This window comes from Danio rerio, chromosome 22 (genome assembly GCF_049306965.1).
Source record: "Danio rerio strain Tuebingen ecotype United States chromosome 22, GRCz12tu, whole genome shotgun sequence".
Classification (NCBI taxonomy): Eukaryota; Metazoa; Chordata; class Actinopteri; order Cypriniformes; family Danionidae; genus Danio; species Danio rerio.
In genome coordinates, this window is record NC_133197.1 from 28,171,269 (window position 1) to 28,188,204 (window position 16,936).

General features: G+C 35.3%; 1 protein-coding gene and 1 long non-coding RNA gene across 2 annotated transcripts in view; one reads left to right on the forward strand and one right to left on the reverse strand.

Moving 5' to 3' along the window:
- LOC137488954 (V-set domain-containing T-cell activation inhibitor 1-like) overlaps window positions 1-6,498 on the reverse strand; it is a 29,862-nt gene extending 23,364 nt beyond the window's left edge. Inside the window, exon 1 of the mRNA XM_073937751.1 lies at window positions 6,373-6,498. Coding sequence (XP_073793852.1) covers window positions 6,373-6,383 — 11 coding nt within the window. The 5' untranslated portion in view covers window positions 6,384-6,498. The remainder of the gene's footprint in view (window positions 1-6,372) is intronic.
- The window catches only part of LOC103909619 (uncharacterized), a 51,845-nt gene that overhangs the window by 29,883 nt on the left and 5,026 nt on the right, over window positions 1-16,936 (forward strand). The window lies entirely within an intron of this gene.

The following is a 16,936-nucleotide window of genomic DNA, read 5'->3' on the forward strand; positions in this document are numbered from 1 at the left end:
GTGTGTGTGAGAGAGAGAGAGAGAGAAAGACTGTGTAAGGGTGTATGTGTGTGTGTGTGTGTGTGTGTGTGTGTGAGAGAGACAGAAAGAGAGAGAGTGAGAGAGAGAGAGAGAAAAAAAAGACTGTGTAAGTGTGTGTGTGTTTGTGTGTGTGTGTGTGTGTGTGTGTGTGTGTGTGTGTGTGTGTGTGTGTGTGTGTGTGTTTGTGTACAGCACATTGTACATTCCATCTTTGTAGTCATTAAACTTACAAAGTCTCTAAATGCATATTTTCCCATTCGAAAGACTGTCCCAGATTACCCAAACCATGCTGTCCCACATTATCAATCATATTTGATAATGTGGGACAACAAAAAATGTTTGAAAGACAACAAATCTAAAAAACATTTTCAACACTTTAATACATATTTTGTTACTTGAATAGATCACAAACATAATTTAACAACAATTGGGAATATTGTCTTATTTATTACAGGTTTGTGTCCTTAACATTAATCTAGTCAGAATCCTATGTCACTGACCTTGTCATCCCGAATTTGATGAGAGCTTGATTAACAAGTGCCCTGCCCCCCCTCTATGGAATACTCCAATGAAGTCATGTGATTTTACACACATGAAGTCCATGCTAAATTTATAATAAAAGTCCTGTTGCCTAAATTTTGTTAGAACAGAAATAAACACACATAAGCTTAGGTGTCCCAGATTACCCAATGTCCCAGATTACCCAAATTCACCCTGCTTTTAATATGATATGTGAATGACATGTGCAGCCTGTACCGACCCAAACCGTACCGTACTGTACAAGTCAGTGGAAACGAGCCATAAGGGACTTTGCTAGCAAGTAGTGTTGTAATCATGTGGGCTTTGCACACTGGCTCTGGACGCTGCTGGATAGAATAGCTATCACGAAGTTTAGAGCGCATCGGATTGCTTATGTCGGAGATTTTTAACTAGGGTTGGTTATCGTTTTTTTTTTTTCAATACAGGTGCTAAATCGATACTTTTAAAACGATACCGTTGCCAAAACGTTGCCTGAATCGATACTATTATTTAGCAACAAAATGATGATGGATGACTCTACAAAAATATTTTATTTGACAAAATATTTTTAAAAAATCATTTTAATAGAACAATATAATTACAGTTTAAAGTAAACATCAATTCATTTTGTGTTACATTAATACATTTCCTTTGATCATTTGTTGGTTAGCATGAATTTAAGATTTGCATTATGAAATTACATTAGCTTACTATTAACCTGTGAGGTTTAGGCAGGGGCCACATACTTTTAGAAGCACATTTTAACATAAATATCACAAAATACTTAAAACATTATTCAAAGTCATTTTTTTCATGCATCACTCTGCAGTCTTCATACAAAATAATTAAATAACTTAAACTCAAAATAATCTTCCTTGTTTATTTATTTGACAAGTAACGTTATACTGGTGTAGAAGAACACATTTCTAACATTCAAGTACATCAAGGCACATTGTTGCACCTGTAAACTTTAACAGGCCTACAGTTGAAGTCAATTTAATTTGCCCTCCTATTAATTTAAAATAATGTTTCTGAAAACTTTTACAGTGTTTCCTAAAAAAATTATTATTCTGGAGTCATAATAAGTTTGCATTGATAATGACCAAAACAAATTGAATGACAGTAAAAAGTAGCAATTTTACCCAATAAATGCGTTAATAATATCAACTGATTTATATATAGTCAATCAAATGAACATAAATGATTAAAAACTGCAGCAAACATTTATTTAGGCCCGAACTACAAAACCAAATATGAAAAAATTTTAGTATCAATTTTGCTTAAATTGCAGGCTTGTGTTGTAGGAGAGGGGAGTTGTCGCTTTAAGACTTGGGAGTTGAGAACTATTTAAGGGAGTTGTAGTTCAATGCGAAGTGGGTAGTGTAGTTCGACACGCATGCTGGATGATGTAAACTCGTTGTGTGCTGTGCAGCTGAAGCAGAGGAAAAAAAGTTTTACTCTGCTTTGTTTTATGTTCACTCACATTATTCCACCCTGGAGCTGTTTGCACCGTGAACCTGACAACACAAAAATAAGTAAAAGAAGGGCATGCATTGATTAATTTTGTCCGTCTCATCCTTTGCACGAGCTGTTACTCTGCCGCTGGACATTACTGAAGCGGAGAGAGTAACACTAGTTTGATCATGTATAAATATCATTATAACTATATTATATAAATATTATTATAACAGTGAAATAGAGATAGATTGATCTCTGCTGCAGCTGCCGAAGAGCTGCGTGCTGCAGACGCAGCTGATGTGAAAGGCAAACGCCTGTGTGCTGCTTCTGCTCTCCATACGTGCTGCTCACGCACTGCTTTCGCTTGAGGTCTGAAACAGGCGTTACACGCAACTTTTGTAAAGACAGTTGCTGTGTAAGAATCCTTGCTTGTAAAATACACTTTAGAATGCTTAGTTTAAGCAAATTGGACGAACGTGATCACGTGTGTAGATCTGAAGAGTGTCGCTCTCGCTCACCGAAAACCAGGCTAAATGCTCTGTACTACGTTGCTTGCGTCTGTTCCCTAGCAACAATAACAAACGCCTGATGTCGCTTGTTCCTCAAAGTTGTTCAAAATTAAATGTTTAGTGATGGTGTGACACAACGCCTATGTGTGCCTATTTTCATGCACTCCTTTGATGCTTCTTACGTTTTTGCCGCAGCACCGAAATAGGTACCGAAATTCATACGCTTATTTATTACCGGTACATACCGGTTACCAAGGTACCGGTGCTATAATGGCACAGGGTTTCGGTACCCAACCCTATTTTTAACGCAGTCCAATATAGTTTTTTTGGACTGATATCGGGCCTACTTCCGATATCAATATTGGATCAGGACCTCCCTATCTGACACTGGCGAATACACATTGTAATAGACATGCCAGGCACAAAAGCTTGACAGGCATAGCAACAGTAACTAAGAAGGACGGGGCTTAGCGTATCGTGGCACATCCAGTGTGATACCCAATTCAACACCAGCAATTCCCACACAGACTCTACCTGGGGGCCCTGGTTCTTTATTCCTGAAAAACTGATAACACTCTAACACAGACTTGCATGCTCTGCAGACCGACAGAGACGCACTGGATACAGAACTGCTGTTCTGACTTTGGTAACTGTAATAGCTTTGAGAAGAGAAAAGAAAACACTTTTACTAAATAGGCTGATCTAGCTCATGCGCCACCGCTTCGCCACTGCTTAAATGATAAATAATTATTAAACACTATTTAAGCTGATATACAGTAAAATAAAACCTAGTGTAATTATTATATTCAATTGAATGACACTGCTTTGCTTTTAAAGATCTTTTTGTGTATATTTATTAGGCAAAAACACTATTTATTTTATACATTTTCACTGCGCTCCTAAAATTCTTTAATGTGCTTCAGTTTTTCCACTTAGGATTGCATGTGCTACTCCTGAAAACAGTAAGTGTGTTAAGCCCTGCCCTATGCGATAGTATGGTGTATCAGCGATCAATTTTAATAACTAATTTCTAATAACTGATTTATTTTATCTTTGCCATGATGAAAGTAAATATTTCATTAGATATTTTTTCAAGACACTTCTATACAGCTTAAAGTGACATTTAAAGGCTTAACTAGGTAATTAGGTTATAGACTGGATAGGGTAATTAGGCAAGTTATTGTATAATGATGGTTTGTTCTGTAGACTATGGAAAAAGCATACAGCTTAAAGGGGCTAATAATTTTGACCTTAAAATGTTTTTTTTTTTTAAATTAAAAACTGATTTTATTCTAATTGAAATAAAACAAACAAGACTCTCCAGAATATAAAATATTTTATCAATATATAATATAATATATTTAAAAATATAAATATATTTTTAATTATTTTATTTATTTATTTTTCACAATTGTAATTTTTTTTAATTGTCAGTTGTATTTAAAGAAAATTTATGCTGAATAAAAAGTGTATGTATAGAGTTGTTTGGCTTTTCACATATTATTTAAAATATGTGGTTAAGAAATAAGAGTTAGCTATTAACTTACCCGATCGGGGCAGTAGAAAAAATGTGTGTGTGTGTGTGTGTGTGTGTGTGTGTGTGTGTATATACATATATACCTGTAAGCACAGTGCTATTTTTTAAACTTACAAACAGTGACAGACAATAATAAATATTTTTACAGGGAGTGCAGAATTATTAGGCAAATGAGTATTTTGACCACATCATCCTCTTCATGCATGTTGTCTTACTCCACGCTGTATAGGCTCGAAAGCCTACTACCAATTAAGAATATTAGGTGATGTGCATCTCTGTAATGCGAAGGGGTGTGGTCTAATGACATCAACACCCTATATCAGGTGTGCATAATTATTATGCAACTTCTTTTCCTTTGGCAAAATGGGTCAAAAAAAGGACTTGACAGGCTCAGAAAAGTCAAATATAGTGAGATATCTTGCAGAGGGATGCAATACTCTTAAAATTGCAAAGCTTCTGAAGCGTTATCATCGAACAAACAAGCGATTCATTCAAAATAGTCAACAGGGTCGCAAGAAGCGTTTGGAAAAACCAAGGCGCAAAATAACTGCCCATGAACTGAGAAAAGTCAAGCGTGCAGCTGCCAAGATGCCACTTGCCACCAGTTTGGTCAAATTTCAGAGCTGCAACATCACTGGAGTGCCTAAAAGCACAAGGTGTGCAATACTCAGAGACATGGCCAAGGTAAGAAAGGCTGTAAGACGACCACCACTGAACAAGACACACAAGCTGAAACGTCAAGACTGGACCAAGAAATATCTCAAGACTGATTTTTCTAAGGTTTTATGGACTGATGAAATGAGAGTGAGTCTTGATGGGCCAGATGGATGGGCCCGTGGCTGTATTGGTAAAGGGCAGAGAGCTCCAGTTCGACTCAGACGCCAGCAAGGTGGAGGTGGAGTACTGGTTTGGGCTGGTATCATCAAAAATTAGCTTGTGGGGCCTTTTCGGGTTGAGGATGGAATCAAGCTCAACTCCCAGTCCTACTGCCAGTTTCTGGAAGACACCTTCTTCAAGCAGTGGTACAGGAAGAAGTCTGCATCCTTCAAGAAACACATGACTTTCATGCAGGACAATGCTCCATCACACGCGTTCAAGTACTCCACATCGTGGCTGGCGAGAAAGGTTATAAAAGAAGATAAACTAATGGCATGGCCTCCTTGTTCACCTGATCCTGAGAACCTGTGGTCCATCATCAAATGTGAGATTTACAAAGAGGGAAAACGGTACACCTCTCTGAACAGTGTCTGGGAGGCTGTGGTTGCTGCTGCACGCAATGTTGGTAGTGAACAGGTCAGAACACTGACAGAATCCATGGATGGCAGGCTTTTAAGTGTCCTTGCAAAGAAAGGTGGCTATATTCAAAGTCAAAGTCAGCTTTATTGTCAATTCAGCCACATGTACAAGACATATAGAGAATCGAAATTGCGTTACTCTCAGACCCAAGGTGCTTAACATTAATATAAAAAAAATATATATAAAAAATAGTAGAGTTTTAAGAAAAAGAAAATTTACAGTATACACATTGTACATAAAATGTGGTCTAAAAAAATATACATAGGTAATAAAGTTGTAAACAATACAATGACATTAAGGGCATATAGCAAATGAGTGCAAAGTAAACCAGAGTTGTGCAGATAAAGAACAGTATAGTGCAAAAAGAACTTGTAAACATGATAATTGTGATAAAGTGACAGTGTCATATAGGGAGGTAGTATGGTGTGTCTGCATAAAGTGACTAGTGCAGATGAGTGTGAGTGTGTGTGTGTGTTGGTCTATATTGGTCACTGATTAGTTTTTGTTTTGTTTTTGAATGTCAGAAATTTATATTTGTAAATGTGGAGATGTTATATTGGTTTCACTGGTAAAAATAAATAATTGAAATGGGTATATATTTGTTTTTTTTAAGCTGCCTAATAATTATGCACACACAGATATCCCCCTAAAATAGCTAAAACTAAAAACAAACTAAAAACTACTTCCAAAAATATTCAGCTTTGAGATGCCTAATGCAGTACTGTATTTTATTCCTCGTTGTTATGCTAATTGCTAATACTAAGCTGCTAATGCAGTAAAATGATCAAAATACAAAATACCATCATTTGCTGAAGATGTAGATATAAATCGCAACTTAAAAGGTATACTTTTGGTGTATGAATTACGTCAACGGGTTTCTTTGTTTGTGAATGTTAGCATGTGGTAGTAGCTAAGTTACGTGGACGTAAGTACAAACCAAAACAAACCAGGCCACGAAAACATCAGAGCTTTGTTCGCGTCGAAAGGGAAAGTATTACTTGCTCTGTGAAAAGTCATTGATCGTAAACATACCTGATGATCATGATGACCCGATAATATTGGACGATCAACACAAAATCTCAGAGGTTTGATATCTTGTATATTAGGGTATGCCTAGGCTTTAGCGCATTTGTTGACAAACGCGGAAGCTGAGAAACTGATGACGTCCCAAGCCTAAATTTTTTAACTATTTTTGTTTATTATCTTATTTATTTTTTGGACGTCTGTTACAAGTGTATATATTTTTACTGTTGCTTTTTTTCGTATTAAACCGTAAAACAATTTCAATAAGTTATGTAAAAGTGTAATGGGCGTGGTCTAAGTTTATTTAAAGTCCCCAAGATATTAAAAAATAACCATATGGTTTTGTTAGCCCACATTGCTAATTTTGCGGTGAAGAATTCATCTGTACATGTCATTAAGAAAAAATTGTTTGTAATCTTTAATAGAAATCTGAAATGCACTTCCTGTTTTTTTTTTTTTTTTTAGTTAAATTGTCAGATTACGTATATCTTAGCAAATGGGCGTGGCTAACATATTTTATCACGCTATATGTGCTGGGATCTGTTATGTTGATTACTCAGTTAGCTGGATTTGGTTATTTATGATTTGACACAATCCAGGATAATTTCGTTCTTCAAAAATGATCGGAGAGCAACAGTTCTGGTAATGCAGAGTTCAGACTGCATGATTTTCAAAGTAGTCGTGTCACAGATGTTTTCACACAGCATGACTATCTGGGCTAGCATTTTGTCGCTGCTGTGTTTACACTGCAAGATAGATCTGCAATAGTTGGATTCACTTCACGACTTACAATGGGAAGAAATTGCTCTGTCCAAACTATGTCCCACAACCAAAAAGTATATATTTTGTCATTAAATACGTAACGAGAAAGTGGCCTTTAATGGGGTAGAAAATGTGCATGTTTTCTCACCTGGGTTTGAAGGGAATTAGCAATTCCTTTTCAACTTCTTACTTGACCGGTTGTGACATTGCTCAGATGACACGTAAAACGGACACGGTGCTCCTGCCAAATTTTCACTAGTTTTTCCTTCATTTCTTGCGTCCGAATAAATTGAAAATGAGCACTTATAACTTCTCCCACCGCCTCCCGCTGGCCTGCAGGTATTCACACAAGTGGATGCTGCTCTCTTATTGGCTGAAGGTGATCGCTGATGTTATTTTCAATCAGAACACATTTTACATGGCATGATTTGAATCGCCGACAGCTCCAGATATTTAGCATGCCAAATATCCACGCATCCTTAATAGTTCACACTGTGTGATTTTCACTCACACAGTGTCACTCACTGTCAGCTAGTCAACATCGGTACTAAAATTATGCCGTCTGAACTCGCCAAAACTCAAACCTGCTTGGGAGTAAACTCATTTCATATTTAAACAGAATTAGATCGGATCCGTTCAAGGAAAGGTAAAACTGAAAGTATGAACAGAATGCAGATATGTTCTTACAGTAGTAGTTATATACACTTGGGAAAATAATAAATATATATATTTTTTAACTATATAAAGTAAAAAACTATATAGGCAAATTAAACTTATGCAATCTGCACTCCGAAATAAAAGACATACAAGATGCAAAGATACAAGATAAAAAGACTATCACCTGGTGGTTTAAAGAGAAAATGTATTGATATGAACTTTTTAGATACAAATGGGTACAATCAGTTTAGTACAATTTGTTTGATAATAGATATGCACGATATGCAATTTTTTGTTTAAAGGAATAATACATTTATGCAGTCATGAACATGTTTTGACAGCTTATATGATGGTGATTTGATGGATCACAAAAGTTGCAGACAACTTTACCAACATCAAAATGCTTTTGTAAACATCCACCGATTCATAAACCTGCTACAATAACACTACTTTGGCTACTATAATAAAGAAAATCCACTCTAACTGTAAAACTAGATTGTTTAAGCGAGTTAAGAAGAATGGACCACAGGAGGTGTCTGTTGGGTTGTAATAACTCTCCTCGAACTTTCCCCAATCTTTCTGAATGAAATACCTTACTTCATTACAATCAGCTTGCAGTAAAAAAAAAAAAAAAAAATAATAATAATAATAAAAAATCATGAGGAACACGTTTAATTTTATTGTCTCCAATGAAATACAAGTCAAATAAATTTAGAAATCACTACTTTCTTTTTTATTTGCTTTTTCCATACTGTCCCAACCTTTTCTGATTTATGGTTGTGTGTGTGTATGTATATATATATAATAAAAAATAAAATTTTATTATATTTTATTTGTAAACACTCACTCATAGCATGGTAAATCTACAGCATATTTGTACTGATATAATGTTCACATGTGTCAGTGCTTTCAGACAAACATTTTATTCAACATAATTTCATTATTTCATATGCACGCTATTTTTATCTAAAGATTTGCTCTTAATCAAGCAACATCATGCACCGTTAGACATTCAAATACTGATTATATATATGAGATTAAGAGTATTGAACATTTTAGTGACTAACAGTGGGAAAGTGTAAAAACTTTTACACCAAAGTGTGTTTTTTAAAAGTAGTTTTAAAAATAGTTTCACTCTTAAATGTTAGTCTGGAGCCTTGCACAATGCACTTATCAACTAAACCATATAATGTATAAGTTTAGTGTTGTCCTAAATGAAACATTAATGTTTTTTTACTAAACATACATTCAAACCTTTTACCAGACAATGTTTAACGGTTGCAAATATTCCAATCTCAGAGCAAAATTATCAAAATATAAGTTACCATCATTGCTGCAGATGCACATATAAATCGCAACTTAATAAGTATACATTTGGTATATTATTTACGTCAACGGGTTTCTTTGTTTGTGAATGTTAGCACGTGGTAGTAGCTAAGTTACGTGGGCAAACAAACCAAAACAAACCAGGCTACGAAAGCATCAGAAAACATCTGAAAACATCAGCTTTGTTCATGTCGCAGGGGAAAGTATTACTTGCTTGGTGCAAAATCATTGATCGTAAACATACCTGATGATCATGATGACCTGATAATATTGGATGATCAACACAGAATCTCAGAAGTTTGATGAATAATGTTATTATTTTATAGTATTATAAGCTTCAGCGCATGTGTAGAGAAACTCGGAAGAAGAGGAATGATACCACTGATGAATTCCGAAGCATTGCATTTGCCTCGTTTTATTTTTATCTAAAAAGATAAAAGTGTAACAAGTGTTAATAAACAAGATAAATAAGTCTACCAAGAGTTTAATAAATGGCACGTGTCAAGAAACCTGGAAGCCTCGCATTTGTATGACCCATTCAAACTTGTATTTTATAAAATTTTATTTTTGTTAATTGAATTTTATCCTATTTAATTTAATATTGTTTACTTTTTTGCATGTCTGTTAGAATTGTATGTTGTTGTGTTTTGCTTTTGTTTTGGATTAAAAAAGGTGATAAAAAATCAGTAAGCATTGAAATCTGTAATCTCTAAGACCTATTTAAAGTAAGGGCATGATTTACATTTTTACAAATTTTACGTGAATAAAGTCGAGTCAACATAAAATAGCAGCTGGTGATGTCATCAATAAAACACAAGCTAGCACAAACACTGAGCTAGCATTCTCTGTTATTTTTGTTTTAGCAGCCATACATTTACAAAATAACATTACGTTTTCAGATCTAATATGGTAAAAATACGACTGTGATGGGAAATCCAAAAAGATTCCTGAAATCCTTGGCTAAAATTTGTGGTCTTTGTTCATTGGTTTGACATATCCCCTGACAGTTGCTTAATGGTCGTTGAAATCAGAAGTTCAGGCAGTGTCAAAAGATTTCAGACACTTTTTCCTGCAGTGTTATAACAGCTGCGATGAGTGTCAGTACAAGAACCAATTTATAGCTTGTGTTATTGATGTTTGTTGGCTGCCTCTGGTTCACTTTGGACCAAAAAGCTGTGCATGAACATACCAAGCACACTGTAAAAAATTCTGTAAAAAAACGAAGAATGTGCAGAAAATTACCAGCACAATCTCTGTTTTTTATGGAATTTCCTTCTTTTAGTAAACTAAAAATTCTGTAAAACTTCTGAAAAAAAAACAGAAAAATGTACTGGTAATTTTCTGCCAGTACATTCTCAGATTTTTTTTTTACGGAATTTTCTTCTTTTAAAAAATGAGTTAAATTTTATGAAAAAATACCAGCAGCTGTGGTTGCTGGAATTTGTCCGTAAAAAATACGGAGATTTAAATTTTGTGGAAGGTAACCACTTATTGATACAATTTTCAGTTAACAAAAACGTTAAGTCATTAAATGCATTAATGTGTTCATGTGTGTTAACAATTAACAAACAAATTTTCACTGTATTAGTAACTACACATTTACCTTTAATGCAGCATAACATGAACCACTCTTAGTTCATCTTGGACTTGTACCCAGATGCTACTATCCTCCACAACGGTGACACAAAAAATGTTTTACAGTATTTTGCAGTTTTTTGTCTAGATTTTACAGAAAAATTCCGGCAGCTGTGGTTGCCAGTAATTCACTGTTTTGAACATTTTACTTACCTAAATTCAGTTTACAGAATATTTCTGTTAAAAATACATTCCACAGTCTGTATTTTTTATCGAACACATTTAACCCCTCAAATCCCAAAGCAAAATCCTCACTAGTGTCCTCACTACAGAGGGCTGAACACTCAGACAGGGATGAAGTCAATAAAATAATTAAGTGTCTAATTAAAGGAGGATTGAGAATTATTGATGAATAACTGTTAACAGCAGAATCACTGAAGGAAATAAAAACACAAATTACAGCCAAGACCAAAGATGAAATCAACTGAAAATAAAACTTTAAATAAAATAATAATTAATAAAAATAAAACAAAATACAAAATAAAAATGTAATTTCTCAAGATCTCAGTAGAGATCATTAAAACAACTCCACAAAAATCAGGAGCTTCACTTATTACTGACCTTTGACTTTATTTCTGTCACATGAACAAAAGCTCTTCATTAAATTTTTGTTGTCCATTTGAAGTCACCATGATGGAGGACAGAGTCTGCTTTAGTCGAGCTATTCAACTGTTCTGACACTAGTTTTTACTTTGGCTGTTGTAGTTAATTGTGGTAATCACACTATTTGCATAACATGAAATGAAACAAATCTAATAAGATTAACTATAATATCAAAACCACTTTCATCTGCTTGTGCACTCATAGAATTTCTTATAAGTTACAGTATTAACTAAGACTGTTTAACAGATCTAAATACACCGTTCACAATGATAATGTTTGGTTAAGTAAATATTTAAAAACACACATACATCAACATTTAGTCTTTGAATCTCAACAATGGTAACAAACAAAAATAAAAATTTTATAAAAAACAACCCAGAACAGTAAAAACAATCTACTGAAATATTACCCAAAAAAAAAAAAAAAAAAACATAAAATAGAGGAAAAGAAAGAAATTGCAAGAACTTTAAGCTGCATAATATATTCGTGCTGCAATGCATGCTGGGATTTTTGTACTATGTTGGCACCCAGCATGCATTGCAGCATGAATAAATGAATCAGCTTTTTTTTGCAACTATATCCTGATTCTTGATGTCTGTGTCTTTTAATGTGCAGCTAGTCATCTCAACGTTTTGTTGATGAGTAAAATTTCTTATTCATTTCTTGATAATTGTTTGTTAAACCTCTATGGGAAGCTGTAACACATTCTAAAAAATACCAAATAAAACAAATTTTTATGGCTTAACTTACAAAATATGCAAAATTATTTATGTTAAATTTAAGGTCACACAGTGTAGTTTCTCATTGCCTTTCTTGCTATAACTGATGAGTTTCAGAAAAACAGTTATAACAGTCAGAGAACCATTAAAGGGCACATAGTTTACCCCTTTTTTATGATTTAATATTAACATTATGGTTCTTCTGAGTGTGCCAGTTTAGGTTCAGCTCAAGGTAGATGTTTAGGTTCAGATGTTTTTTATTATAATGTGTTAAAAAGTGTCATGTTGGGGGCAGTTTGCTGTTTAGGGGCGTGTTGCTTCACAGTTTCGGCTTCCCGCCCAACGTAACAAGGGGGCGGAGCCACGAGCTCCCACGCTCTGTATTTGCAACAGACAGGCTGACAGACAGACCCGCAGCACATACGTTTTAGGCACACACAATCTAGGACACACGATTTAGGCAAACCATATATGGTCGCCACCTATTGAATCTCACAAGTATGGTTTCCCATTTCAGTCATTATTATTATTATATCGTTACGATCATTTTAACATGTCTGCAGTTTCTGAACTCAAATTATGTAAATAAAAATAATTGGTTAAAGACAATTATGATTTCATTCATGTGTCCACAGAAACAAAGAAATCATATACCGTCTAATTGTTGGATTAAGTGTAATAAATTAATTCAAAATCTTAATATTATTATACTTGGTTAAAATCACTTTGTTGTAAAATATAAAAAGCAAACAATAATATGTCACTTTAAAATAAATTAGTTAATAATTTAAACAATATATATATATATATATATATATATATATATATATATATATATATATATATATATATATATATATATATATACTTATTATTTTTTATTATTAATAGTTAATTTGTTCCTATGGCTAAATTTTGGTTTAAAAACTATTTATTGCTTACTATAAATTACTACACTATTAAATGTGGGAAATCATTAATTAAAAGATTATTAGAAAGTTAAGCAAATAAATAAACACTATTCAATCGCTTGAGTAAAATATTAATATAGTGTTATACATTTGTTACATGTAAAAATATTTTTATTACATATTATTGCCTATATTAACTTGCTATTATTTCCTTCATCAAAAATTAATGCATTATATAAACTAAACCTGTCCAAATTAGATCGTTCAGCAAGGCCAGCAAACGAGTATCTGCTATATTATTGTCAGATAATAATGACTGATCAGCTATAATGACTGATTAAAAACTGTTCAGTCTATTATATTGAATGGCGATCGGAAACAATGCTCCCCACTCGGCCGTCTCGATGGCAATATTTGTGAAATAAAGTAAAGTAAACACTATTGTTTATTGTGTACAATATTTATTAACCACATATATCAAAATATATCGATGACGATGTTCAAAAAGACGTTAATAACATTAACATCCGTCGTAACCTTAAATGGTTTGCCTAGATTGTGTGTCCTAGATTGTGTGTGCCTAAAACGTGTGTGGTTCTGCGGGCCTGCAGCTAAATATTATTGCTAGGATGAGCATTCAGCCTTGTACGAGTCGGACACAGACCAAGCAGAGAGTACAAAATCATTTGTGTCTTTGTATAGTCTCGGTGTAGAAGTGCTGAGGTTGTACACAGAGACTAATAACCACACACACTGAATTAATTTAAGCTCGTGCATGCCGACAGAAACCCACGCAGCACCGAGCCGCTGACCCAAAGCTCGCTGTGTGCAGCCCGACAGAAACCATTTTTGTTGTTAAATTTAAAAAAGGACTGTTAGTGTTTATTTCACCCCAATATGATGGTCTATACACTATACCTACACACATGTCTGTCCAAACAGCTTGAAAAGTAGATTTTTCACCATAAGTGTCCTTTAAGATAGAAAAGTAAAGGTTCAAGAGCTCAACTAAAGCAGCCTCTGATGTCCATGATGGTGAGTTCAAATTAAACATTTTCAAAAAAATATATAAAAATTACCTCATAAATAAAACGGTATAGCTAGACTCAGGGAACAAGACTATGGTGAATTAATATTAAAGACAAGATCATAAATCAAAAATTCCTTCAGTTTTGTAGGAATGTGGTGATGTTGTGAACAGCAAAAAGCAGGACTCCATGTGTATGTTCTCTCGGCTTCCAAGCTGTTCCGCCGAGATTCTTGCTCCCGCAATGCAGTGCGTAACTGAAAATACAGGTAAAACTGCTGTAAAATAAAAATACAGAAAGTTCCTTCACAATTATACGGTAGTTTTTCGTGTAATTTTACAGATTTTTTTACAGTGCAGGCAATAGCTGACTGAAATGAAAATGTGTTTTGCTTGAAAGGATATATCTTTCCCACAGATGTCAGTAGCCTGGTCATTCCAGAAAAGAAAACTGGAACTAGTGCTGCACACATTCAAACCACAAACAAAGCAGAGTTACATACTACCCAACAATAATACAAAGGCAACACTTCTAAAGATACAGCTCAGCAAACCAGTCAGTATCTGGTGTGACCACCATTTGCTCATGCAGTGCAACATCTCCTCTGCATATACTCGTTCCGACTCTGCATATACTCGTTTCCGCTAAAAATGGCATCAATAAAGACATAGATAAAGGTGGGTATCGATGGTAGGTAACGGTGATGCAGATAAGTTTCCCTGAGATGATTTCAGACCGTTTGTGCAGAAATTCCCATTATCAAACCAATTGTTGCAGCAGCTGTTTGGGTGGCTGGTCTCAGACAATCTTGGAGGTGATGATACTGAATGTCCATATTGAAAGTCCTGGGGCCTTATGTATCAACGCTGTGTACACACAAAAACTTTGCGTATGCCAGGTTTCACGCTCAGAATCGCTCACGTTTGGATTTACTAACAATGAACTGAACGTGGGAATGTGCGCAGCTTCACGGCAGCTTTCTGGCTGGCGTACGCACATTTTTTGTGCGTGTCTGATTTATTTCCATTGGCGACTCCTAGAGGCAGTTGTGTTAAATTCCTCTCTACAAAGTGTCTGAGCCTTGCAATGGCAGCTGTATGAGACGGGTTCATCTAGCAGGTATATAAGATTTCCATACCATACAGTTGACCAGCTAAACATTAAAGCACAATTTGCAGCAGTCGCCTGTTTTCCCAATGTAATCTGAGCGATCTACTGCACGCACATTGCTATAAAGACACTATCTGAAGATGAATTTGCATACGTGAATCAGAAACATTTCTATTCAATAAATGTGCAAAAAAAATATGATGCACAAACTTATTGATGATTCCTACTTGTCTTTCTCGTGATAAATAGTAGGCAAAATCTGATATGTAGCGGGGGAAAAAAGAAGAAAGAGTTCATCAGACGCTGGATTCGAGCCGCGTTCATGCTCGAACGTGTCAATACATGATCACATGCGTCTTACGAGCCGCGCCACTGAGACTGTTAAGGGTACTGCAACAAGTGTGTATAAACCACACTATTTCTTTTTTTAATGCACTCAGTGCAGTGTTCAGACCCAACTGTGTTAACCGCATCAGCTAAACTCTCCCACTCTATTTTTTTTCTTTTGTTGTTAATTCCGGAGAACAAACTTGCAAATAACACCGCTTTTCTCCGGTCTACCTCCGAAAGCAGCACCTCCAATTCACATTCTGTTCAAAGTTTCTCTTTTTGCTTGATTTTGCCATTGCTTTTTCGCTGGGTTTTGCCATTAGCATAGTCATTAGCATATTCATACGGGGGAAGAGGCAGGGAGGGGTTTTGTGCTTGTTCATGTTGCGCTCAGTTTCACGTTCATTCTAGTGTACAAAAGAATATGCGTGAGATTTGGCGTACGCAGTGTTTCATACATCTGAATTTTTTTCTGCGTACGCACATTTACAGCTTTGTGCGTACACAACGTTTTAGTAAGATTTCCACGCAAGTCTTCGTACATGAGGCCCCTGGGCTGGTGAGGTTACACATGGTCGGCAGTTGTGGGGTAGGTTTGATGTACTGCCAAATTCCCTGAAATACTTTGGGGATGGCTTTTGGTAGAGAAATGAACATTAAACTCACATGGAACAGCTCTGGTGGATAGTACAGTAGTCTGCATGGCAATTGCATATCCCTCAAAACTTGCAATATGTGTAATAAAACTGCACATTTTAGAGTGGCTTTTTATTGTGGCCAGTGATGTGTTTTAACCCAAATATCAAAGCAAAAAAGAAAAATTATACTCTACCATAACATTAGTAACTGCATCATACATATAGGTGATCTAATCTGATTGGTTAAAACAAATGAGACATATATGCAATGACACACATATCATTCCAGTTTTACTCTGAAGAGGGAGAATACTTAGGTCATCATAGGCCAATCAACACAAAAATTTTATTATTAATCAAAGTAATTAGAAAGGACATGTGTTACTCTATCCTGGGGGGACATCCATCAGAAAATCCACTCCTTCACCAATGTGCACATGAAAGTATCACACACCACATGCGCACATTTGCATGTTATTTAAAATACCAATTCAGATGGCACTCTGTGGTGCGGCAGAAATATGAACAGTGTCGTGAGTCGTGGCTGGGCGCCATGGTTAGCTGCCGACTTGCGGTGCCAGTGTGTCTACCCTGATAGAAACCTATGTTTAGAATTCTGAAATGCATGGCGCAGCTAGGTGTGATGCGGTGCGTCGCCAAGCGGTGCTTCCGGTGTGTGACCTCTTTATGGCACATCTGTACAATAATCATGCTGTCTAATAAGCATTGTGATATATCGTACCTGTGAGGTGGATAGATTATTTCAGCAAAGACGAAGTGCTCGCTAATAAAGATTCAGACGAATGTGTGAATAATATTTGAGAGAAATATGTCTTTTGTGTACACAGAATGTT